At 45.3% G+C, this 27615-nt stretch overlaps 1 protein-coding gene across 1 annotated transcript in view; it reads left to right on the top strand.

Annotated features, from left to right (window-relative positions):
- The first annotated feature begins 603 nt into the window (after positions 1–603).
- The window catches only part of phlpp1 (PH domain and leucine rich repeat protein phosphatase 1), a 42791-nt gene continuing 15779 nt past the window's right edge, over positions 604–27615 (top strand). The window contains exons 1-3 of the mRNA XM_071527535.1: positions 604–2437; positions 25786–25982; positions 27189–27314. Coding sequence (XP_071383636.1) covers positions 805–2437; positions 25786–25982; positions 27189–27314 — 1956 coding nt within the window. The 5' untranslated portion in view covers positions 604–804. The remainder of the gene's footprint in view (positions 2438–25785; positions 25983–27188; positions 27315–27615) is intronic.

Raw genomic sequence — 27615 nt, forward strand, 5'->3', positions numbered from 1 at the left:
ACGGACCCTTCAGTGCTCATATTCAACAGTTAACTATGAGAGTTTTCCATGATAAATTGTGTTGGCCAATCATTATTCAGCACTGAACACCTGGCAAAGTATTGCAATTAGGTAATTTTCTTGTTGCGTTGCCCCGACGCACGCAAAGACCAATACACGCACACCTTATGGACGCACACAGGTAGCTGAGGTATGTGACTACAGCACATTGATAAGGGGATGTGCCTATGTGGCTGCACACTGAACACTTTACAGCCTCAGAGTTTACGCCTCTTATTGTACAGCGCATCTGTCTACTGGAGCGGAGTCAGCTCTGACTGGGAAATGTATTTTTGAACATCATGTTGTTTCACAGCAGCGATTGCAGCATGCGCGTTCACGCAATACACTTCCCACAATGCAATGCGTTGTTGTTAGCGACCCCATCTTGTGTCCTCCTCATGAATATATAGCAGTCAGTATTTGCGTAAGAGGTCGGCCGACGTTCATTTCATATTCTAGCATAGTATTTTGGTCCAAATGAGACGCACAGTCACGTCTCCGCCCTGATCTGTCCCTACGCGTCCTGCCTCTTCCTAGCGAATTTAATCGGGAAAATGTTTTTTTGGAGCAGCGGAGGAGACTCCGACAGGGAAACGAAGGCAAGAAGTGAATGACTACTGGTGGGATAAGTAAGCAACACCGCCCAGTTGGCGGACATTTACAACGTTGGGACCACATTCGGGCTTTTAAATGTAGAGGTTGGATGTGTAGCCAAGTGCGCACCGTTATATATTTAGTGTAGGCTACTTTTCATTCGCAGAGATGGAAAGTGTGCAGGCTGTCACTGAGGATGGCGCGTCGGATGGAGGCGCGACCAAGTTAATAAAGAAGCCCAGCGGACTGTCTGTCGCCCGGGGGACTCCAGCGGATGATGGCGGTGGACATTTGGTAACCTCCCGCGTAGATGCAAGGAACGGGAATAGCCATCCTCATGCTGCCTCTACAGTGGGATCTAGTGCGTCAAATAAAAGTATCGCGTCTAATGGCCGGGGCTTATCTAGCAACTCCAACTCTCTCCTGTTGAGACGGAGGCGCTTGAAGAGGAACCTCTCCGCCGCAGCTGCAGCCACCGCCACCTCAGCTGTCACCGCCGCCTGCAGCGCCAAGATGAACTCGGCCCTCTCCTCTGCGTCTTTACATACCCGGAGTCTGGATAGGAAGACACTGTTGAAACACCGACAGAACATGCAGCTGCAGCCCTCTGATCGAGAGTGGGTGCGTGCTGATCTCCACAGGGGCTCCATACATGTCCACGATAGACTGACGCCCTCATATCCCAGGCCGGTTCTTTGCACGATGGACACCACGGCCGGCGAGATGGCGCTCCGTCTGAGTAAACTCTGCAGTAAGTCGGGCTCCGTTTTGCGTATATTTTGTAAAGATAGCCCCATTACTGACCAAAATGGCAACTGCAATGTGAAGTATGAATTCAGTGATAATCAATGCAAGGTGAATGAAGACGGAAGTATAAAATGCAACCATTTGACTTCCTTGGAATCCACAGAATTAAGGGGCGGCCTGTCGGGCCAGCCAAGTGACAGATTGAGACTGCTGCTCATGGAGAATGCTGATGAAAGGCAAAAGCAACAGGACATTGATGCAAAACTTTTTACCCCAGACTCAGAGTCACAAGATAACATAACCTGTTCGTTGTCAGATTTAAATTCTAATTCTAATCTGGATACCCCCAATGATGATGATTCGGAGCAGAGGAACGGAGTAGACAGCTATGGATTAAATTCTGGTTCGGATGTGGAGAGCAGTGCATTTGATGACCTCAGCTCCGGGGCCCGGCTCAGCGAGCACAGGGACTCCCTGAGTGATGACATGATCCTGGGCACAGAGGCGTCCATCCTCAGCCCCACATTTGACAGTGCCACAGAGGGCCACGACACTTATGGCAGTTCCTCGGACGAATTGGAGCTCGATTGTCCTACGTCAAGCACAAGCATTGACCCTATCCCCCAGCATCACTCCAATGGCATCAGTGCTGTCACTGCCAACTATAAGCACTGCAACGCAGGACATTTAAACGACATAACAAACAATATGGGGCCAGATAACAGACTCAAACCTCACAGTCTGGGCAGCCTGCCACCCAGCAGTAGTGCAAGCTCATTGTCAAGAGCCTGTTCTACAGGTAATACACCTGACATCCAAGATCCCGACAGTTGCCAAGATGCTGTAAAATCAGGGTCGACAGCCGACGCATGTGATTCCAGCCCCACACTCTATGTTCAGTTGCATGGCGAAGCTGTCAGGAGGCTCGGGCCAGATGAGAGGCCTCTCCAGATCCAGAGTGACTTTCTCTTTAAGCTTGGATTTAAGGACCCATGGCGAGTTCAAGAGGAAGGGATGAACACGGAAATTGGCTCCCTGTTACGTTTCTATGCAGGTAAAATATTCACTTGTTGAAATGATGCATTCTGATGTTATGACATGGTATCATGGTCCAGGCCTCTGCTTGTTCTAGGACATGTTAAGGCCCTTTTTGCAAACTACGTAACTTATTTTGGACTGCAAGCTTCTACAATTTGTAGCATTTGTAACAGGTAGTCTACCTGTATCAGAGAATGAGGCAGGTGCATTCATGCAGGTGCACGTTAGGCCATTGTACTAACAGAGCAGTTCAACACATACTTTATTTTTTTGTTTATACAGCAGGTCCTGTAGTTTTACAGGAGAGTAAGTCATGTTTCTTAATTTGACACTTTGGCTGCACAAAGGCAACAGCAGATTAAAAAGAACAGGACACATATTCCTGTTCTTATGTCCTCATCCGTTGTGAATGTTGTCAGGTGAGATGAGTGCAGCAGCACTGATATAAAGCGAGATCATCAAGATCATTGCTGCTAGACATAGTAGGCACTGACTGAGAACGCAAGTTGAAAAGAGTAGTAGCCTAAGCCTGCTTCACAGTTGTGGTTTACCATGTTCAGGTTTAACTATGTGTCCTGGCATGAATGGGCTAGAGTGAGGTTGTGGGCTAAAGGCCATTGGTTTGCCTGATCTACCTTGCCTCGGGGATATCCTTTAGATTTTCAGCACTGTTTTTTCCCTCTCCCGGCCTTGACTATCTTTGTTGGACCGTAGCAGCACGCTCTGCTCCCCTGGACACGCATGACATCGCCACAAAGCCATCGCCACAACTTATGGTGCTCAGACATGGGGCCTGTTCCGGCTTTTGCCCCATTATCATCCTAATGAAAAGGCTGAATGCCTGTGTGGGTGGATGGAGAGGAGGGGTGGGAGAGGGATGGCTGGGGGGACCATAAACCCCAGCTCTGTGGACTCAGTGAATTCTGGTCATTGAGATGCTGCGCAGAGCCTGTCCTCTTGGCATCCAGCACGGCTACTGTCACACTAACTAACTGCCTGCCAAGCTGGGTTAGTGTGCCCCTCCAAAGCTCAGGAAGCCCTTTTATTCACCACACCACTGCCTCTACTGCTGCTATTGCTGTCACTGCTGAGGGAAGTGAGATGGGAAGGGGGGGGCTGATTGGTAAAACTGTGTGTCTCTGTGTCTGTAGGACACACTCCTGCCAGACAAAGGTCTTTCAATGTGAAGGTGAATATTACATTTTTGGCACGCCTGATGTACACAGAGAGAGAGGCTGTAATGTTCCCCAACTTCCTGTCCTGAGAGGCTGTTGAACCAGAGGTCACTCAATACAAAGCTGAAAATGGCTACATGTGGTCCCATTCACCTTCACAGTCACATGCGCTCCATGACCTATTGTGCCGTTGAAAGACTGGCTGGCTTGAGGGGCTACTAGAATGAGTTCATTTAGATAGCTTCATATGACAGGCTGAGTGAGCATGTACACTTGGCTCATGTGGATGGGTGTGCGTCTATGGAAAAGCGAATGCGTGCTCCACGAGCCTGTGTCCCACGTGAGCTTGTGCAGTCAGCTGAGCTCAGCCAGCAGCGGCGGCAGCAGCAGCAGCCGCTAAAGGCGGGCAACAGAAGCCCTGATGCTCCTCTGAGGCCAACGCCTCCACATCCCATGTGAGACAGCTTAACTGTGGTCACCTGAGCTCTCTCCAGGCCCCTCAGCCACCACCCCTCAACACCCAGGCCACAGCCGCACATAACGTCTAATTCTCTTTTACCCACATAAAGAAGGGCATCGAAGAGTACTCTCATACACACACACAGACACAAACATTGTAAAGTAGAAGCAGTGCTGATGCCCTTGTGTCTTACCCCGCCCCCTCTTCCGCCTCCCCCTTATGCGATGGAAGCATGTGAGGAATGTACGCTGGCTCCTCTAGAATGTCAAGCACGTCTGCTGGGGAGGAAGTGGAGGGAGGGGGTTGTGGGTTTGGCGGACAGGGGGACACCATGCTGACACATGTTGCGCTGACTTTGAATGGTTGTCCCGCCCAGATAGTGGAGATAGGGGACGGGCCAGCCTCAGCTGACTGGCTGGCTGACTCTCAGGCGCAGCTGCCACTACTGTAGACCTCAGTCACACTAAAGGCCTTTGTATGCTTGTGCATGCAGAGCTGTCTCTGTTACAGGAAGTCCAATATCTAATCTCTTATTTATGGCTCAATAGTTCAATAGGCCTGTTATGCAATTTTTTGGGCTAGATATAATGTTAAATAAGTATGCTACTGGTAAACTGTATCTTTAAAAACCCTCAGCACACGATTAAGGGAAGCAGGAGAATGATGGGGAAGAGGCTGTTAAGAATTGTGCAGAATTACCATGATGCACCTTGCCAAATCCTATGGACAATGCAGAGGCCGGTTTGACTAGTTTGAAGGGGTCAGGTCATGCTTGGAGTGCACACACTCCGCAGTGGCCAGATGAGAGAACTCACTCTGCCCCACTAGACACACAAACACACACACATACACATGTACAGCAGGCCGCCTAGATCAAAGGGCCGCTGTCCTCTTTGGCAGGCTGACGAGTGATCCTTTCAGAGCTGCCCACACAGGAGCCTCTTATAATGCCTAGCCAGCAATAAACCTTGGTTCTTGCCACAGACTCTATTAGAGTTTGAGTACAAGGAAGAAGAGTAACAAACATACACAATATCTAATCATGTGCGCATTCTCTAGCTTAAAAGCCCCAAATGCCATAGCTCTAAATGAGATATAATTCAGCAGTGCCCCAAGAGGCTTGGTTCTAACAGGTTTGCATGACTTTACTGAGTCATAGCAATGACTCACTTGCCCATTCAGGAGAAAGCACTGCTCATAGGCCAGTGTCTCTCTGTGGCCACAGTGACAGGGCTTCTGCTGTGAGCCCAGAGCCTTCCCTAGGAGACAGGAGAGCCTCAGCACGACTAATGCAGCTGCCCCCTGCGTGGATGGCACTGTTCCCTTACCCAGAGGGGGTATGTGTGTGTGTGTGTGTGTGTGTGTGTGTGTGTGTGACAGAGAGAGAGAGAGACAGTACAGACTTGCAAGAAAAGGAAATGGCATACTGAACCCTAACACGCACTGGCACAGGGCTTCCCTAGAGGCGGAGGACCCAGAGTTCTTTACCAAACCAAAGCTCCACACTAAATTATTTAGTTTCATTAGCCTACTCGGCTTTGCAAACACTCTCATCCAGGCCAGGATGCACTTCAGCATAACCGCTGCTTTTTGTGATGTCTTTACTCACACTATTAAAGTTGAGATGTTTATTTTTTAAAAGCAATTTCTTGTAAAACTAAATTGGTGTTTAGATTCGGACTGCTTTATGACTGAAATTAATGACCACTGGCATATACTGGCCCGAAAAACCACCAAGGTAGTAATTCTTTTCAGCTCCACTCAGGTTTATAGATGAAGCCTCTGTGAAACAAAGTCAGGGTCGATAACAGTTTCAACATGTTGCACCCAATTTCCAGGTAATTAACGTGTTGTTTTCAGCATGTGCTACTAGCGAGGTTCACTTGGCAGGAAGAATCATTCATGCAGAACTGATGAAAGCACAGATATCTAATGAAAAGTTTCAACTAATGGCGCTGTTTTTACACAACAAATGTGTAACATGTGCCTGCTTTGGAATTGTTATAGGGCTGCATGATTATGGCAAAAATGATAATCCTGATTATTTTGCGAAATATTGTGATCACTATTATTAATCATGATTATTTGTCTTGAGTTCAGGAAACAAATTATTTTATTGCACTTTTGCACCAAAACATATATTTTCACTTTTTTCAGTGCAGTATTTCTTAGAGTAGCAGCAGCTAAAACATCTTGTTTTCACTCTCACTGTCTTACTCTTATTGTAATCCTTATACAGAATTCAAATAATGAATTACTGCTTTATTACATTGGGGCACAGCTAGAACCTTAAGGCAAGCTTTGCACAGAATCTGTACTTGTTTGTCGTCATCTGGTTTAGAACCAAAGCATCTCCGGGTGACGGGTGAATGATGAATGAACCACCTTTAGGAACTAAAACGTTTTCATGTGCAGACTCAGGAGAAGGATTTTCCTCTCTGATTCATTCTTTTCCACTTTACTCATCGCTACCTTTTTCCAAAGATAGTCTATGTGAGATTTCCCTCTTTCTTTCACCAGAGCTGCCTGCTTCTCCATCTTAACTTTCATTCTGCTGACGTGAGTGCACATTGCGCATTCAAAGGTTGTGATTGGTCGCGTGTAATGGAAGAGCTTGATATACCACACCAGGACTTTCAGGAGAATTGAAAATATAACAAACTCAATATCGCCGAATTGTTACCATATTTCTCAAATGAAAGGTTATGATTAAAGCAAATAAAATTATAAAGTAGGGAAAAAACACAACAAAGACAGTGGATCAGGAGTAATGGAAGAAGCCTAAATCCCACTGATATTTACATGACCATCTACTATATTCCATGTAGACACATTCATGTCAACAGATTGAAAATGTTTGAAGATAATACCAGTTCGATTGATCTGTAAGCTTTGAGGAATCTGATTTCTGGACCGTGTCTTTCCACTCTTACCTCAGGCATTCTCTGAGGAGTCAGTGGCTGGTGGCGTGATGACTTAAAGGACTCTGCAGGGTTTAAAGGCTTAATGAAGCTCCCAGCTTTCTGAAGCAGGCTCTGTGGCAGCCATTAAGCAGAGAACCGCTCGCTCCGTCTTGTCTGTGCCACATCGCTGTCATCATACGCTCAGCACACCAGATTGGTCCCACACTCACACTTGCATCTTCACGAAAACATTTCCGAAGGCAAAAGGAGAACAGTTTGCCTATGTTTGCCACTTTTTTTTTGCATGGTCACTCATTGGTTGTCTTAGTAACAATATGAGGATCCCTCCCAGGGTCTTAGTTAGCGGGCCTTTTGTCAATTCAAATTAGGATATATTACTGACTGTGGTGTCAGTGTTACTTTAATCTGCTTAGTTCATCAAGATCACTGCATCTCAATGAATGCAAAACACTCCTGGGAGAAGTTTGCAGCAGTGAGGCACTAGGCTGCATCATCCCTCCTCACGTCCATGTCATCACCTGACAGCTAATGGTCTTCCTAAATGGCCCATTGCTGCTGAGTCATTATGTAATTGTGTAATCAGATTTCACACGTTCCAAAGCTCAAATCCAATATGCATGTGCTTGCGCGTACTATGGGTATGCCCAAGATAAAAGCGAGCAAGGGGGCAATTAAGCAATGGATTTGTGTTCTTTATGTCTCTTCACATGCGAGCCACACGTGTAGCGGTGGTCTTTGCTGGAATGTGGCCATACAGTCTCAGTCCTGAGCTAGATGCATGTATCTCTGAGGATGCGCACGTGTGTGTCCAGTAAGGGAGACGCTGAGAGGATGGTGGTGTCAGCTCGAAGCAGTTACAGCCAGGGGAACTGCTTTCTGTCCAATATAGATTGCCTTCTTGGCTGACATCCTCCCTCCCTCCTCTTCTCTCTCACCGAATCTTCCTCCCTCTCTCAATTTCTCCCATGATCGGTCCCCCTCCCTCTCCTCTCGCTATCCTTCCTCTCATCTCCTCCTCCCTCACACCATCTGACAGTTTCCATTTATCTTTCCATATCTCTTTATCTCTCCCTAGCTTTCTTCTTTTTTCTTCATCCCCGTCCAAGGATTACTGGTCACCCTTATCATTGTCTTTATTTGAAAAAAAACAAAAACAAAACAAAAACACAAACAGCTCATTGCTTTTTTCCCTGTACAGTTACCTATTTCTACAAGTCCAACTCCTCAGCACACCTACACCTCTCTCTCACTGTCTTGTCTGTCAGTTTGTGAGCCTTTCTGAAAAAGAAGAGTGAGAGTGTGCATCCTTTGGTGTGCAGTTGTGTTTGTTTGTGCCCCTTGCGGAAGATAGTGGGGAAAGAGACAGAAGGGCATGCAATTGAAGTCAACATTGCTTTGTGGTAAGCAGCTGAATCTAGGCTAAAGAATGTCATGCTGATATGTCACTCCTGTCTTGCTGCCGGCTCGTTCTGAGATGGGGAGTTGGGGAAGGGGGTGGGGGAGGGCAGGAGCTTTTCTGCCCTATGGGGATGGCCTGCCTTCTCAGCTGTCTGTCAAACTGCCCTTGCCGAATGCTCCCGAGAAGCCTCGGAGGGCTGGAGTGGGCGGTGCTTGTGTGAGTACTGGCAGTGAAAGGGTCTTCCTTCACAGGGGCCAAGGAGTAGGCTGACTGTCCCTGAGCTGAGCCCCAGTCCCTGCCTTCACCACATGCAGGAGGGGGGATTAGAAGTAGGCCAGCAGGGGTTCACTCTCCCCAGCTTTGATCACCAGCAGCACAGCCTAATACCCGACAACATCTGCAACTCTCAGCATTAAAGCGGCCCCAAACTCTGATTAGGGAACATGCTGCCTGCTTGCCTGCTGGAGTACTACAGGACAGAACTGTGTCAAATCCCAGATGCAAGGTCCTTAAATGCCATCGCTCCACTGGTGCTTGAACTGATTCGTTCTACCAAGCCTGGGTCCCCGGAGAGGCCATTTCGGATTGTGTTTAGGATTTCAATTCCTAAACACACACGTTTTGGAATTGCGGACGGGTAGGATCAGCTCGATGTTCTTTGTGGGGCAGTTGTCTATTTGGGGATTTTGTTTTTACAGAGGCGTCTTCCTGCCCAGTGGAAATACAGGGCTAAATGGATAGGTGTTTTGCTTGATAACCACTCGCAAAGTTCATTGTATGAATGGAATTCAAAACATTACCAAACTGTTAGCAGAATCTGGACAAAGCTAGATAAGGTGTGTTTGGGTGGAGCTGAGCTTGTTTCTATGGACTGTGCTCTAATAGAAAGGGGCAGAGTTGTTGATATCAAATGACCTAGTTTAAAGTTCAGCTCCTTCAAAAAATGCAGTAGTACAAAGCTGCTAGTTCCTCATTGGCCAATGTATCTTTTTACAGAGAGGCTTCGAACACAAATGGAAGGACACAGTCACAAGCTTTTGCACAGTTTGGTTGCATACCAATAGCTAATCCACAGGTACACTGTGGCTGTTAGTGGATCCACAGTACATCATTCTCATAAATGTAACTGTAACAATTCCAAATCATTAGTGCATTGTCAGTGTTACAAGGTGTTACAGTGTTACAGTGATACAGTGTTTACATGGGCTACATCTGCCAAGCAAAAAGCCCAGTTTTAGGCCCAGATACAGCAGCACAGTTGCCCCAGGACAGAGAGCCCAGGATCCAGCAGCCCCCCCCCGCCCCCCCCATGTGTAGCCAGTCTCAATCATTAACACGGTAGTTTGCTTGTTTCTTGTTTCCTTTAAGCTGCATGTGCACTTTGATAATTACTCAGGCCCTGGGAAAAGAGGAGCTGTCACCTGCCACACCAGGAAGCTCGCTCTCTGTCTATCTCTCGCCCTCTCCCCCCCTTCCCATTTTATTTCTCTGTTCTCTTTCGCTCTCTTATTCTTTGCCTGCCAATCTTCCTCTTTGTCTCTACTTGTTGTCTCTATTGTGGTGTCTCTCATTAATACAGTTGTTCTATTATCTCTCACTCTACTACCACTCAATTCTTCCCGAGCTCTCACTGCATCCCAGTCCCTCTGGTTAAAGACTTCCCCTCTTTAGTTCTTTCTCTCACTATCCTTCTCTCTGTTCTCTTAACCCCCACCCCACCCCCCCACCCCCTCTCTCAGTGCCACTGTGTTCACATGGCCCCTGCATGTGACATGAAGCTGAGCCAAAACACCCCGGATGCCCGCTTCAGCCCTCCACTGTTCCAGACCTCGTTAAATTTTAAACAAAACAAAAGAAAGGAAAGGGTGAAAAGAGAAGAAAGAAAAAGCAAGCACGTGGGGCCAGGGGAATGTGCAACAACATCAGAATCTCATTCATTCACTCCTTCAGTCCATGTGCATCATCAAGAGAGCACAGCCCTTTAATTCTCGCTCTGCCCCTCCTCTCTCTTCTTGTGTGAAAGCCTTCCTCTCTCTTCCTCTCACTCTCTCTCTCCTTTCTCTCTGCTCTGAACTGGACTGATTGTAGCTTTAACCACAGATCTGGGATCTGATTACTCTCTGGCCCGTCTAAATGTTGTCCTTTTGTGGGTTTAAAGAACAACTGACTCCATAGCTGTTGTCTTCACGGGCAACTTCCTTCTCAACTGCCCAAAGGCAACCGCTGCCCACTAACAGCAGATCTTAAATTAGATTACCCTACCATGCCATATTCTTATCCTTCACGGGATAGGAGAGTCATTGAACTTGAAACAATGAAAATTACTATTTACCTTTTTCTTATTGCTTGTACTCTTCCTTTCCATGCCAGCTCTGCAACACCATCTCCTTAGTGCTCTCCACTCTTTACTTGTCTCTGTCAAATGAATGCTACACATCAATATGGCACTGTTTAATATAAAGTACCTCACAACATGGAACAACTTGATGACTGCAACATCCCCCGGCTCATTGCCTGATTTCGCAAAGCCATAGTAGTCCTCCATAGCATCTGATAATGAATGTCATTAGAGGTTAAATACAAACAACAACAAAGATACCTCTCTGTGTGTCTGTGGCTTAAGCCAGGGCAACTGGGAACTGAAACCGGCTTGACTGCCTTTCACTTTGGATCAGCAGCAAATATTTTTACAATTAATGGTGCCAATTATTTAATTCTCATAAAACACAGATAATATAAACACAGAGATTCCTAGTATCACGTATAATGCATTAGAATGAATGGGAAAACATTGGAATTAGTCGGGCCAACTTTACTGTCAAAGTGAAAGCAACAGCATGTTTTGCTGTTTGATAAGCTTCTTGTTTAGAAGAGTAACTTGCTTTTCCACTGGGTTAACTGATATTAAAATTCGCTGTTTCACTTCTAAGGCAACTCCGGTATGTTCCTGCACCGAACTGACCCACTTGCCAAAATACCACTACATATTGGTGGTAAAATGCTCACATGTTCTGACAGAAGTATCTCAACTTGGATCTAGGGGTAAGACTTGATTTCAGATAGCCTAAATAGTTTTACATGTCCCTGTTTATGAGCAATGCAAGTTCAGACAGGAACGTCAAGCAGGCTGCAGTTTCTGGTCCGCCCAGCAGAATATCCATGACACCAATCACACACACTCTCCACGATAGGCTGGACTATTATACTACTCTGGTACTCACCCAGTCTGTTGCTCACTCTGCGCAATCCATTGCTGAGATCTGCTGCTCTGCAATCTATTCTAGTACTGCATCTATGAAAATGTTGCTGCCGCCTACTTAGATCTGCTCGTATGCACTGGGGGATCCATGTACTCCCTGATTGGTAGCTCATGCTCAGTGCGCAGGCAGTACATAAAAACAAATCTGTTCACTGCCAAAACCAAAAAATGCTGTGTCATCTTCTCAAAATAAATTGCATAATTGCAATATGCGTGTAGTTGTCCTGACTGTGTTTATCACAGTCCTCTTCCCCCTTTTCCGAAAGCTGAGTGAGTAGCTGGATTGACACCTAGGCTTTATTGAGCATCGACCCAGTAACAGAGGGACGTTCCTGTTAACACAAACTGCTTTATCTCTTCATAATGCACAAATGTATGTAGTCAGTGTGTTCCTTTGGGAATCAGCGAGGAGTGTCCGTTATATATGCAGATAAGGAGCCTCAGCATACATTGCTGGATATGTGAAACTATGAAATGTAATGTAAAACTATGATAAAAACCAATGAGCATCACAGATTTTTTTTTTTCGCACACGTCTGGAGATAATTCCAGTGCAGGAAAGACAGTGTAACAAGACTTGCCTCGGTCATCGGTAACCAGACACACAGTTGGGTGTCGGCCCTCTGTCCAGATAACTCTTATCTGTCCACCTTAGACTTAACAGAAGCCCCAGACTGACACATAACATCACACTGTCCTCACCTTTGACCTTTAGACATCTGACCCTGCTGCTGCTGCTCACTTATTATGCCCTCAGTCACTGATTTAGACAGACACTGACTGAGTGACTGACGTACACACACATGCACACAACCCTCATCACATTATATGAAGAGACAGACAAAGGGGCTGGGAGGCGCTGCAGCGGCAAAATAATGTGACTACAGTTCAGCGAGGGGGACTGTGATGGGCTTGTGTGTGTGTGTGTGTGTGACACATTGTATTCAACTGTAGATGCTGGGATGTTGTAAGAGTGAAGTTCATTGTCCTTATTATGTCAGCATTACGTCCTAAAGGTACACTGACCTGGAGTTACTCTTTGAAGGACTGATTATGGACAGCTTGGCTGTTTGGCTTGAGTGTCAGATCTGTTAACAGCGAATTCAAGATAACGGTACTGAGAGGGAGACACTTAAGAAAGCACATTTAGAAAAAGGCAATATTGACTGAGTATACGTGTGATCTTGTGAGAAAGACAAAGAGAGTGACAAAGAACGAGGGACAGAGACTGGCAAGCTCTGAATGTAAAATGTCCCAGCTCCATTTCTATCAGCGACAGGCATTATTAATGCAGTGGTACAAATGAACAGGGAAACCCAGGGCGACAAACAGGCGGGAGCCGCTGCAAGGTAATTAATCACCGACATACACATAAACACACACAGACGCGCATACCACACACCATCAGCTCTAACCTTTTGCGCAGCGTCAGAACCTTTGGTGCCTTACCAATTAGCGGCCTCATCTTGCCACTTTAGCCTCGCGATCAGAGAGAGGTGTTGTCATCCCGCTTCTTCATCACTACTCTCCCTTCATCCCTGGCTCTCGCATTTCACCCTCCCCTAGTGCACTTCCCAGGGGGGTTGAATGCTAGTGGAGTAAACCTAAACCTCTGTGTCTGGGAGGGGGGTTAATGTACTGGTGCTTAACACAACAATACCTCACGTCCATCTCTCTCGCTCTCTCCCTGTCTCACACGCTCTCCCCATACAGTCTACGGCACCGTGCTTTATCTAGGCTCTATATAGCGCTGTAGAGACAGGCTGCTGCTGGACACAGGCCATTAACAACTGCTGAGTGACAGAATGCGGAGGCTAAAGTGACACAGTGACACTGCCGTCGAGAAGCCGGTGTCCTGAACAATTGAGATGAGATGTATCCCCTGTGTGCTCGAGAAACTTTTTTACATGATTTGGGTAAACCCTTAAAAAGGTACAACAGTATAATAAGTCTTTTTCTCATCTCTCCAGTCTGAGCGAACTTGCAACCCTGTCACTTTGACCATCTCATCTTCACCGAAAAGTTCATGTTCTCGCTCCAGCAACATTAAAACTATTCCAGCAGGAGTTGCCATGATCCATGAAATATGGCAGTTATGTATGAGTTGTGTTTGTGGTCAATGTTTCCCATTCATGCTCCATATGTTCTATTCTATCCATAGATGATATTCCCTGGTGCAAGCATTAAGATGCTAATGAGTCCATATGGCATGGTGTATTGATGAAGCCTTGTTCTAGACATGCATACGGTAGAAGTGACGCTCATAGTGAGGGTGTATGCCACATTCCATGGCCAGTGTGAAAGCTCCTTGTTGGATATTATATACTTGTATATATATTGGGGATGGGACGATATATCAAAATGCAATACATCGCGATTCAAAAATGTGACAATACGTATCGTGGGGCAGAAAAATGAAATTCGATTATTTGCACTTTGTAATGACATTTTTAAATTGTTGTTTACATTTTAGCAAGCCAATGCCATTGCTAGAAAGATTTGTGACTCAGAAATAATAGGCTAATTCTGCACAGTCAGGCTTTGTTGTCATTGAATTTATTTATTACATTGTGGTTGTATTGGATCGCGAACCCCATATCGTGTATCAAATCGTATCGTATTGTGAGATAAACATAAATTCTCTGCCTATAGATATATATATATATAATAGGCAGAGAATTTATCAGTATGTTACCATATAGTGTTTGGCTGCTTTTTGTGGTTTGCTATATACTGTTTTTGTGTCATTGTGTGTTTGTATGTGTTTGTTATGTGTTTGTGTGTGTGCAAGCCTGATTATGTGTCTCCATGTGTTAGCGAGAGAGCTGTAAGACTAAAGGGGCGTGCTGCATCATTCATGAGTGTGTGCTACCCTCTGCCTGGGCTGCAGTGACCCGTGGCTGTCAACACTGTATCCTTGAGCATGATGGCACAGGCTGTGCTGAGGACACACTGCAGGGCCTGGCGTGTGGAGGGCGGTGGGCGGGGCCGGGCGTGCCGGCCTGGGGCTGGACAGGAAGCTGTGCACGCTGGGCTGGAGAGGCTGAGGAGGGCTGGACAGGACAGGACACTGATAATAATGTATTACTTTATTGATCCCTGTTGGGAAGGTCTCACAGGGAGGTCAGAGAGCAAGGTCAGCCACAGAACAGCACCTCTGGAGCTAGCAGGGATTCACTTCAGCAGGGCGGACTCTTACCAATAGGGGTTTGAAACCAGGTCCTCCAGTTGAAGCACAGTCTTTCTAACCGCTAGGCCACTCTGCTGTCCAAAAGAGGGCTGGAAGAGAGGGAGGTCGGGTAGTAGATAGGCCGGGCTGGAAATGCTGACTTCCTGCAAGGACCGACACAGAACACCACTCTTAGCTATAGTTTAAATCTGGCCAGAAAGATGAGTGGCAAGACCGAGGAAGCTGGAGAGGATGTGACATAGGACGGATGACAGCTAGAGATAGTGAAGTCTCAAGTTATATAGGGAGTGGGTGCTGTAGAGGAAGACAAATATAGCAATGGTGGAAGAGAAGGAGGAAAACTGAAGAAACCTCAGTTCAGTGGAGACATTCCCTGTCCTCTGAAGCATTCATTCATCTAAAATATGCACACACACACACACTTGAAACCTTGAGGATCATAGCCTTGACCTGTGTGTATGTGTGTGTGTGTGTGTGTGTGTGTGTGTGTGTCAGCAAGCAAGGTAGAGACACATTACATAACTGGCTTTGCTGCCAGTTTACTATCACACAACAGTAGCTCAGTGCACACGTGTGCAGGCTTGCTTTACTTTGTGTGTGAAAGCGCAGCCTCCATTTACCTCTCATGCATTCGCGGCCGGCTGGTAATTCATTATCTTCCAACACGGCATAGCCAACCTCATGCATACAGATGAACAGGCATATTATGCATTTTAACTGAATCTACATCCATCTACTTCCACGGGGTTATAGATTCGACAAAAAATAAACCTGGCCTTTTACTGGCCAGTTATTTGGCATTCACAGGAGGTACAAATCCAACCAGCCGATCGACATCAAAGCCTTTTTTAGCCCATTTACAGTGAAGAAAGAGAAAACTGTGAGGCATTATCATCATTTGAAATTAGCCCAACGCAAGGTGATGCAAGCTCTTGTCAGAAAGCCCGCTTGGCTGCTCTACCTCAGTAAACAGACCCTATAGCTTGTCTCGTGGCATCTCCACTGATGAAGAAACCCCTTTGCTTTTGTCTAGATGAATCTGCCAACATAGGGCTGCGTGTGCTCCTTTACGTTTCCGTGCCTATCCATGCGCGACACTTAATTTAGTGAGCCCTAAGAGGGAGCAACGTCTGGGTGAGAAGGAGCGATTTTTCTAGTCTGTGCCACTCTTAATGCCGAGGCTTATAGCTGACTGACTTTGGCTCACATCGCCTTACAGCACTCTCCTCTCATGAGTGTCTGAGCCAGAGGCGAAAGGATATGCCTGTAGCCAGCACCTCTTCTGTCTGTCGACCTACCTGTCTGTCTGTCATCTATCTATCTATCTATCTATCTATCTATCTATCTATCTATCTATCTATGTTCTACTCTTCCATCCTATACATCTCTCTTTCTCTCCATCTCCTCTTGTATTTCCCTCTCCACTCCAGCTCAGCGCCTTGCACCGCAACACGCAAACATGGACCCTCATTATTTTTTTTTTGTTTTATTTATTTATATTTTTTTTACACACCGCTCACCCACAAACATTCTAAATAATTCATATGGGGGCTCTGCACACTTTCACAGCCTTGCAATTCCACCCAGATTTACATTCACGCATTCAATTAATTTGTAGTACACTCACAAACACACACACACACACACACGTGAGCGCATATTGTATGCATGAACAAACACACAGACACTTGGTACACTACAGTGACAACATTTGCATTTGCACACACACAAACAAGGGCTGAAAACAATGCCCAGAACTCTGTGTGTGTGTGTGTGTGTCTGTGTGTGTGTGTGTGTGTGTGTGTGTGTGTGTGCGTGCGATCTCCCTGGCTCTGAGCTCGCTGATCAAAGGGCTCGTGTTTCCAATGTAAGGTTTCGTAACACACACTCATTACATAACAGCAGGCAGTGGGAGTCGGCCTAGGCAGAGGAGAGGAGAGGAGAGGAGAGGGGGAGCACACATCTATCTACGTCAACATCCCACCCCTCCACTGACAGAGGGAATCACTGGGGAAAATCCTGTCTTACACACACCGCCACTAACACCTGCGATGCTAAGCATTCGTACGCAATTCACCCCTCTGTCCTCTGCATCTCCGGTGAGCCTATTTTTAGTGGTTATTGATTGTATTGCATGATAAAAAATTTAGTGTAGTAGTGCCGTGTGAAGGACAGTCCTGTTGACAAATCCTCCAAAAATGCTGTTATTTCTTTCTCTCAGGTGCACACAAGGCATTTATTAAAAAAACAAAAAGCCGCACAACTTGATTTATAAATCACTTCTGGTGCCTTTCTCACACTACTTCCTCATTCTCTCTCTCTCGAGTGTGTGAGTTGTGATTATGGTGTTGAGACATCCACTGCATCTGCGCCCGCTGCAGCCCATCAACATGGATTCACATTAGGCTGACATGACCTCACGTGGGAAGGCGAGGGGGAGGGATTTGTGTGTGCATATTGAATGCGTGTGCGTTTAGGCCTATATGTAAGGGAGTTGCATTGAGTCTCCGCTGCTGTGCGTTAACTCATGCTAGAATATAAAGTTACTGAAGCGCAACTGAGTGAGAGAAAGATAATTCAGCATTACAGAATACTCTCCAGCTCCTCCCTCAGGTCGTCTCGTTGCCGTTGCACATCCCCATGCTGCCCCTGCTGGCAGTGGACGGAACTGCATTGACCTGATATCTGAAGTTGTACAATGCCTTTAATAGCAGAAGGCTGTTCTGTCGCCTTCTCTCCAGGGGCAAAGGGTAATGGTTTGATGGGGAAGATATTGCAGGCTGTGACCTCATTTGGATTCAGAATGTTTCATCCAACTTTGCAGAGAGGAATTGGTTTTGTGTGTGTGTGTGTGTGTGTCTGTGTGTGTGTGTGTGTTTCTGTCTCTGTCTCTGATTGTGTCCTTCTTGGTGACAAGCTAAAGAGAGATGAGCTATTAGAATTTCAGGGCATCCATCAAAATATTAATTATCCACTCCATTCCCTCTGTGGGACTGGAGGGACATTTCATGGTCACCTGTGCCATGGCAACATATTTTCCCTCAGCCCTTGTCCCTGTCCCCGCTTCCCATGCTACATTAGCAGCTCGGAGCAGAGCAGTGCAGAGCAGGAGAGGGAAGAGAAGAGAAAACGTTGGCTCGGCTGAGCGGTTGAAGCTGAAGGATGTGCGATGTTGTTTGTCTGACAATAGACAGGAGCACAAAGCAAAATGTCACTCAGCTTTGCCTAGAGGGATTGGGAGCACTCCTCAGCACTCTCTCAAGAACAAAATAATAAATGCACATGTACACACTCTCACACACACACATGGGCTGTCACCTTTCCCTGAATTTACAGTGGAATTTTTTTTGAATATATTCAAATTTACAAATAATTAAAATTCTGTATCTAATGTAACCCCATTCCTTCCCTCCCTCTCTTTTCAAAATCACATGCATTCACAAATGTGGCATGACCCATCTACATAGCAATTAGGGTTGGGCGGTAATACGGTAATACGGTATCCCGGGGTATTTGAAAATAGCACCGGTGTCCGTTTCATTACCGTCATGAAAAAAATTCTGCTGCCCAATGTGCGCATATATATAATAAACGCCTTAAGAGTGTTTATCCAGCACCACTGTCTGTGTGGTTGAAGATGCTATGAAAGTGATGACAGAAATTTTTGTAAACAATGTAATTTGTCAAATAAATAACCTGTCAAAAAAGACTAACTAGTTAGAAGCGATCATAATCGCGCGTCATGTGACAGCTTCTCCTCAGAAGGGAGAATTAGAAAAAAAAGATGGCGAGCGCAAGCGAGTTGGTCCCTAAAAAGAATGCAACTGCAAATGCAGCATTTCGGGTTCCGACTAGGGATGGGCATTTCAAGCAAAAATACTAACGTTATTCGATATTCACTGGGACCTATTCGACCATTCTTCGAAGATCAACCCCCCGCCTGCAAGGACGGTGCGAACTAGGCTAGCCATATTGACGTTAGCTAGCCAGGCGAACTAGCAAGCTAGGCGGACGTTAGCATAGAGCTAGCAAGCTAAGCCAGCTACCTAGTCCGGCTAAATAGCCCCGAATCGGTCCTTCTCTCGTTTTACGTGCCCATCTCAGAATCAATCACCCGCTTCCGCTGCGAGGATGAACATCTCGTCCAGTTCAAAGCCCCCCGCTGCTGCTCAAGCAGGACCATCCACTGTAAATATGTTGTAAATATGTAACGTTTGCTATTCCGTTTCTGATGTTCAGAGAATAAAACTGGAACATGTATCACATTTTTGTCGTCGTGTGAAAATCACAGTTGAAGTGCACTGCAGCCACCTTGTGGCGGGAAACGGTATAGCAGCAACTACATAAATTCATCATTTGGAACTGGCAGCTCCCTCCAAGCCCTACAATGTGATATTTAATCAGACGGTAATACCGTATACCGCGGGAAAATTTGGGGAAGGTTTAACGATGTCAAAAATTGGATACCGCCCAACCCTAATAGCAATTTAATAATATTTGTTTTATTAATTAAAGGGATATTTAAACATGAACAGTTGAATAAACCCTCAGCCTATCCATTTGCAACAGTATCATTGTAGTCAGCTGATCAACAGCTGGTTGTGCTGTCCGAGCGTTCCATGCAGAGTGTACATAGTGTCATTTGTTGATCATGATTTCACCCTTGACAGCTGCAGTGTTTCCGTGTTGCACTGAGGTGACTTGGCATTAAAATAGTTCTCATAGACTCACTGCAATTGGGTCAAGGTTAGTAAAACATAAACTGGAGTGAATGGGGGAAAATGAAACTAAACTAAAACTATCACTGCCTCTAAAATTAACTGTAATGAAATCAAAAATATTCAAGTACCACAGTAGTTTCCACAACTGTCAAAATATTAAAACTTAAACTCACTAGATTGCTCCATTTTGGCTTCTAACAGGTGAAGACAATATGGTGAACCATATATTTATGTTCAGTATGATTCCAAGTTGAATAAAAAACCACAACACACGGACATGAATATAGGCACATGTGTAAATGCAATGTCATATGGCGATAATGCATGAATATCTCACTTATTTCCCATGCAAACACATACCTCATACTCTTATCACTTTTACGCAAAGCTCAACAGCTTGGCACATTTCACACATCAACACCTCCTCAGTCCCAGAGGCTGGCTGGGGAGGCAACCCCTTCTAAAGCTTCTCTGCGGACCCGTTTGTGTGAAAACATCTGGGAACTTTTAAAGAGGATGTTTGAAGGATTAAGAAGCTACTAATTAAGGATTACTCCTTTCAAAAACTGTGAAAGTGTGGATTTGTGGGCTTTAAACGGCCTTGAGACCTTCCTGAAAATCTCTGCAGCGTATTTTTCCTTCGTAGTTCACACTTGCGTACATAAACATGTGGATTGTTCTGAAAGGTGTAGAGAGGTAAAGTGTCCTCAGTTGTGGAGTGCTTAGTTGACTGCCGCTGGCAGCCTGTTACCCGCGATGGCCCTTGCCACCTCCACCAAGGCTCTTCAACTGCTGCCTGAGCAGGCAGTTGGCTTAGCATGCCTTGTCACTTTATATCTGAGTAATCATCTCATGTCATCCAGACAGAATGAGAAAGAGACAAATAAGGAACTAGAGTGATTTGGGCAAAGAGGCACAGTCAATGAGATGTGGGAAGCGTAATGGCCAATCTCCTCTCCCCGTACACACACACACACACACACACACACACACACACACACACACCGGGCTCGCACTTGCATGCAAACACACACCTTTAGGTAGATGCATTTTGACATTGTGTGCGTGTGTGTGTGTGCGTCTTTTAACAGAAGGACAGTGGAGCTATTTGTGTCCCAGAGTAACAGCTGGCCTTGCTCTCTCTTTCCCGCTCACATCTATTTCCATGTCCTTTCTCCATTGACTTTCCTCAGCTCTAATTTTCTCTTTATCTGTTAATGCCTCTAACATGGTACAGATTATATGGTGATTAGTTTGATAATTCATTGGGGTGCCTTGTGTCAAGTTATTATAGATGCTTCCTTTGCAGTGAGAGCTTTAAGCTTTAATAAGATGCTTCAGAGGAGATAAATCTAAAAAAAAGAAGCATAAAAAAGCTGATATAGGAGCCTGTTATAAGCTGGGAAGAAGCCATCCGGTACATCACATCTGCCACCGTCTACAGAACTGAAACATTAACTGATATACGTAAGGAGCTTCCCACCGGGGATAAGTGAGTGTGTGTTTGAGTGTGTATCTGCGCATGTGTTTATGCGTGCTCGGGCTCTGCTGTGACTTATGTGGGTCAGCAGTGCCCTAAGGTACGGCATGCCCAGTCCTGTAGTGGAGGTGCACTGATGTCAGGTTGCGTTTAACAGGGCAGGCTGATTAACGAGGGAAGTGGCCTTGTTATCACTGAAAAGAACCAGAATAAAGAGGCTTAGATCTGCTAAAGGGGAGACGGATGAAGAGAAGTTGGCCTTGGGTACTGATCCGGAGGCTTATACGTGCTAGCATAGCATTGTCAGAATGGATAGCATGGGCAGGAAGTCAGTTCAGGGAGACTGCTATGTAGTCTGCTGGTTTGATCTTGGTACTGACAGTGCCCAAATGCTGCTGAAGTGCCTCTGAGCAAGGGCACCTAATCCCCATGTATGTGAGGACTAGTCTGCTCCAAGGTCTAGTAGTGGAGCACTCGCTAAAAATACTGATATAAAGCCACCAGCAGTTGTTTCCCATATGCATGTGGTTGTATCTGTCCCTATAAAAATACACCATAAATATGCATATATATACATATCTGTATTCTTGTACTTTCACACTATCAATAGCAGGTTTCCAGCCACATACATTCTGGAATTATAATGTTTCACACACACAATGTCTTAAATTGAACTGAGAATGCATAGCATCAGTTTCCTACTGATGCTATGCATCTGGCAAATTCTCTGTGATCCGTCAAAATGTAGGTATGCTCTTTGGAGCAGACATCCTCACCTTCCAATGCAAATGATCATGGTTTATCAGTAGAAAAAGGAGTGGCTTGTGGTGGCATTATGGGTATATAAATTCAAATGATTTGCCGGTGCAGGTGAAGCCTTGCTCTGTTTATGGCATTAGGGTTTATGGCTATTTTGCAGTATGTTTAAGTCTCTGCAGGAATAGTCTTCACCATTGAACCTGAGTTTAGAAAACTTGTCTGCTTATGTGCACATGTGTGTGTGGGTGTGTGTGTGAGGGAATGCGTACACATGGGTATTGGAGCTGAGTATGGAGGGGAAATGGTCTTTTCCTGAGCTCGGGGAAAGGGAAGGAAGCCATCCTCAGTAAGCAACACACACTTCATAGTACTCCTACTCCTACAGTACATAGGTCTAGGAATTGACTAAGGATTCTTCACATCAACACACCCACCTTGCAAGGCCTTTCTGTTATTTTTAAAATGCAGATCTTATGCACCGCCAGTAGGTTATGGGTTGGCCACCGTGACTGAAAACCATCGCTGCTCAAAATATTTCTGATGTAGGTGGAATACAGTTGGAATATAGTAAGTTAGATGGGTGTGTGAAGACCAAAGTCTATTAGGCTATAACTTCCTCCCCCTACTGTAGGGTTACCAAGAGGTCCTGCTTGTTTCTAGCCCGCCCCTGTAAACAGGATGCTCACGTGGGAGTCCCACCCATCTCCCCGTTTCCTCCACTGAGCATTCCCATGGCCAGTCTGAATGGTTTGCTGCATCCAGTCATTCCATGTCCATGTGAGATGGTTGTAAATTCCTGATCCAACACCCATACAGCAGCCGCTTTTAATTCAGACCTCTGTCGTCGCAGAAACAGCCCACTCAAGCTGCCTGTATTGTTCTCCTTTTAAAAAGTCTGCTGCTGTTTTGGTCCATCAACATTGAGGGGGACAATTAGATGGATGCACATATGGAGACAGTTAATCACTGTCACTGTGTCAGCGAGCAAGCGTGTGTGAATTAGTGTACGTGTGTGTACGTGTGCGTGTGTGTGTGTTTGTGTGTATGTCAGTGAGAGGAAGAGAAGGAGGAGGAGTAGGGTGCGTGTGTTTGTGCATATGCTTGTGTGGGAGAGTGCATGTTCCAACAAAGGCCTAAAAATAGTAAGAATATGCCCATGTGACATATTGAGGCTAAAAGCTTGTGAATAATTTGTCTAATGCAACACATACCCCCTCCTAAGCTCAATCATGACAATATGCTCCTGCTGGTTACCTCCGCCAACCATGTTGGAAGGAGGTTGTGTTTTCACCCCTGCCTGTTGGCGTGATATCTCAAAAAGTAATAAATTAATTTGGATGAAATTTGGTGGACAGATAGCCCTTGGCTCAAGGATAAGTTGATTAGATTTCAGTGGTGATCCAGATCTGGGATATCTGCCGTTAGATGTGTGTTTTTTAGACATAACTATTACGCTGCATTAATGTGCTGTTGGGAAGGTCCGGCATCCAGGACTTCTAAGTGGATGCTAACAACATTGCATTCACACGCTAATTTCTCTGACAATCAACCTGGAAGACAAGCGATAAACAAACATAACGGAAGCTGAGTTTGAGAATTGTTCAGCGTTGGCAGAGGTTTCCGCTCCAAGTGCCTTCTAGTTATGTATGATATTCGCTGTTTGACTGTGCTGGGACAGCTCACCCTTGTAGTCAAACATGAGTTCTGGCCAACACTCCGCATTTAACATCTGTAGTATGCTACGCAGTATTTAGTCAAATATCCTTTTGCAGACTAGGCTATTGATTGGGCTGTGAAAACAAGACTATCCCATAACACAGAGGAAAGGTCATTGCTCTGTGATTGCATCAATTAAAAAATGCTGATTGCCGTAGTTTGGATAAAACTGTGCCTCTTGGACAAGGTGAATTCAACCGTGCACATATGTGGATATAAAAACAATGACAAAGAAAATGTTTCCGCACACTCATAACTCCGATTCATAGATTGATTTAGACATCAAAAAATCTTTTAAACCAACGTTTCAGCAGCCCATGCTGCCTTCATGAGGGTTATGTCTGGCAGGATTCAAACTTCCTAGTACCTGTCAGCAGGTTCAACTACACAGGTGAGGTTGATTGAGCTCACTTAGTCAATTAGGCTACCTGGGTTGAGAGCACAGGCTGACCACAGGTCAGTAGAGAAGATCATCATAACCATACCATAAGTCTATGCAAAGATCAATATCAAAATACATCATATTTAATCATAAACAAGAGAATAAAAATTCCAGTAGTTAAAAACACAGTATCAAAAATAATTGCATTCATAAACATCACCCAGAATATTAAGAGAAAGCTGAGATCAAAGTCTAAGACTGAATTGTGTAGATCCAGACTGCCTCTTGTCTCAGCAGTAGATTATCAAGGTCCTTCCCTCTCCTGGATAAAGAGATTTTTTCTATCCCTATGTAGTATAAGAAGGAAATGGGCCAATGGTCAAATGGCCTCTACAAAGTGAGCAGCAACTGCTTACGTTGCTGCTATTTTTGCACCTAATGGTGCTCCGCTGCTCAGCTATACAGGTTTTAAGATCACATTTAGTCTTACCAACATAAGCTTGCCACAAGGTCATATTAGTAAGTGAAGTACTCCTTTAGAATTACAGGAGATGACACCTTTTTATAGGAATCTCACCAATACAGGTGTGTGTTTCCTCCACTCTCCACTATGAACACTCTGGCCACGAACATTAACAGAACAGAGAAATTTGCATTGACAGCTCACGTTCAAGACCTCAGATGACCTCATAGTGTTGGTTGAGACACCTCAGATTAAATGTGCAGAATTCTGGTCAGAATGATGTTAATCCATGCTGAGCATATTGGCTGTGTGCACGAGGTACAGTAGTCTCCTGAGTTAGTCTTACAGTCGGCATGTAAAAGACCTGAGCTGAATTATTCAAAGCTGTAAGAGTATGTGCAAGCTAGCACTTACTTACCCCACTGACTCGTTCTCTTTCACGCACCTCCACCCCCCTCCACTCCACTCTGTGTGTTTGGAGTGAAGTGAAATATGTGTGAAAGAGACAGTGCAAGAGGCATGTAGCTAGTTTACAGCAGGCCACAGTATGTGAGACATTTTCTAAGGCCATCTGTCACTTGGAAAGGAAAACTTCGTGAACCAAGCCATGAATCTTTTGGCCAAATGGGAAGACAGTGTGGTTAGACATGCTGTGAGCAGAACATGAAACTATAGATAGAATGGCAAAACAGAAAGGCAGACAGACAGACAGACAGACGGAAGAGAAAAGACAGGGGGAGGACAGAGCATGCCAACTTGGGGAGGTTTTGCGGAGGTGGAGGTAGACAGAAAACAGGTGGATGTTTAGACAGAACGATAAGACAGGCTGGCTGACAGAACGCCTGATAAGCGGGGCTGACTGTCAGGTTTGGCAGGCTGATGGTGAAGAGAGAGAATAGGGCATGGAAGAGAGGCACACAGACAGACGGATAAAAGTGAGCAAAGGCAGTTCAAAAATTGTAAAAGCATAATTTAGGAGAGGTGCACCTGGTATTGAATTTGAGACCATTAATGTAGAGCTGCATTGAATGCTAATCTCGAGCTATTCAATGCCATGTGCAAAGTAGGACATCCAAGGCTGACAATGCTTGCTGCTGAATGTATTTCGATCTCATGCTAACCCAGCATTGTGATGGTGCTGTGGCGAGAGCTCTCCTGCTAACCAGAGTACGTCTATTTCTCATTTTTTGGCTCCACGCTGAGTGTTAAGCGGTTAGCCACAGAGATCAGGCTCTCCATATTGGCTTTATATGCACAGTGTGTGGCACTGTGTATCCATCTTTAAAATGAGTAGCTACAGATTACACTACATACACATTAGATTGCTTTTATCCATTAGTGTTATGCTAATGTGTCTCTAGAGACAGTGCCCAATGTTTGAGGTGAAGCTATGATGCTAACTACACAAAACCTCCCTTCTCCGTTCTTTGTTCCAGGGAAGCCCCATAGCATCGAGAGCTCAGAGCGAGTCCAGCTATCGGGGACCTATAACGTTCGGAAAGGGAAGCTGCAGTTGCCGGTCAACCGCTGGACCAGGCGGCAGGTCATCCTGTGCGGCACCTGCCTCATCGTGTCCTCCGTCAAGGAGAGCCAGACGGGGAAGATGCACATCCTGCCGCTTATTGGAGGAAAGGTACGGGGCGGTCGTTACACCACAACAGTGCAACAGGGACATCACTCCTTTTTTTCATGACATTCCCATGTCTTTTATGGTGATGTACCTTCCGCATTGGATCATAAACCCACAGGTTGATATCACCAGTGACCCGATAATGTCACACCCATTGCTAACTTTCCTGCACAGTGACTTCAGCTTGTCCCTGATGACATTGCACCTTCAACAACTGTCTGTCCTTCAGTGTGACTTCAACAATAGTTCATGCTTGTTCAATTTCAGCCCAAAATGAAATGGATACGGTTGCTAGCCCGGTTTCCCAAAGGCATAATATGTTCAGAATTCTGCACGGATGTCTTTGATTTTACACTTCTTATCTGGAGTCACAACATGATATAATGTATAGCTTAATGGATCCCCATATTCACTCGTCTGCCATTTAGAGCCTTATCGCTTTCTGTTTTAAACTGACTCCTCAAAAATACATTTTCTCTGGCTTTGGAATTTCTTCATTCCAGCAGGGAGTTAAGGAGTGAGCCTCTGGTAATGACTTTTATCCGTTTATTGCTTTATGACTCTGTGTATCCGCAAGGCCATTGAATAAGGGCTCTCCTGAAAAGGCCTTTCTATCTGTCTGCCTGACACAATAGACACTCCATATCCCACCACACCCACTTTTCAAAAGTTCATACACAAAACACGACCTCTAGTCAGCCATTCAACCATACAGCGCCTGTGTATGTTTGTGCTTGTGTTTACTGTACTAGCTGTAAATGCACACAAGTATTCTGTTCCAACACCATGACTAGTCAGCCATTCATCCACACAAAGTCTGTGTATGCGTTTATGTGTGTGGGAGTCTGTGTGCGTGTTTAAGAAGAAATTTCATAACTCTATGTGCACACATTTGTTCTTGCTTATGTCACGCACATGTGTTTGTTAGATGAGCATGCATGCCTTATATATACTTGAGTGTGCTTCTGGTTGACTGAATTTGGCAACATCTTAATCTTAAAAATAGTAACACTGTAATATCGGTAAACAGAAGGCATTTAAAATAAGAGACCATACTCATAATGTCCATGTTTTAACAGGATTGAGTGTATTGTCTGACTTTAGAGGCACGGGGTAATCACTGATATTCATCACTGATTCTGAGAGGTTATGTCAGTTTTTGGGTGTGCATCATGGACTTAATAACATTGTGTGTGTGTTGTGCTGTAGGTGGAGGAGGTAAAGAAGCACAATCACTGTTTGGCCTTCAGCTCGGCGGGGCCTCAGAGTCAAACCTACTATGTCAGCTTTGACAGCTTCACAGAGCATCTGCGCTGGCACAGACATGCTGCTAAGGTACTGTATGTGTATGTATGTATGTATATACAGTATGTGTGTGTGTGAGTGAGTTAGAAAGAGAGAATATGAGCATATGCTCCCTAGCACTACTTACGGGTCAGCTGAACTGTACATCAGAGCATGGGTGAGTGCAAGTTGAAATATGAAAATATGGCAAAACACTCACAATGATTGCACGGCCCATGTGAGCTGCATGGATGAGGAAGTGCACATATTTTACTGCTGTAGACCCACTCTGTTGTATATCACCCAAGCGTCTCTGGGTGCACACATACACAAACACACACATGCATAAACA

This window comes from Centroberyx affinis, unplaced genomic scaffold (assembly GCF_046629955.1).
Source record: "Centroberyx affinis isolate AG114_WGS23_722 - 3 ecotype Tasmania unplaced genomic scaffold, CSIRO-AGI_Caff_v1 ptg001544l_1, whole genome shotgun sequence".
In the NCBI taxonomy this organism is placed as follows: Eukaryota; Metazoa; Chordata; class Actinopteri; order Beryciformes; family Berycidae; genus Centroberyx; species Centroberyx affinis.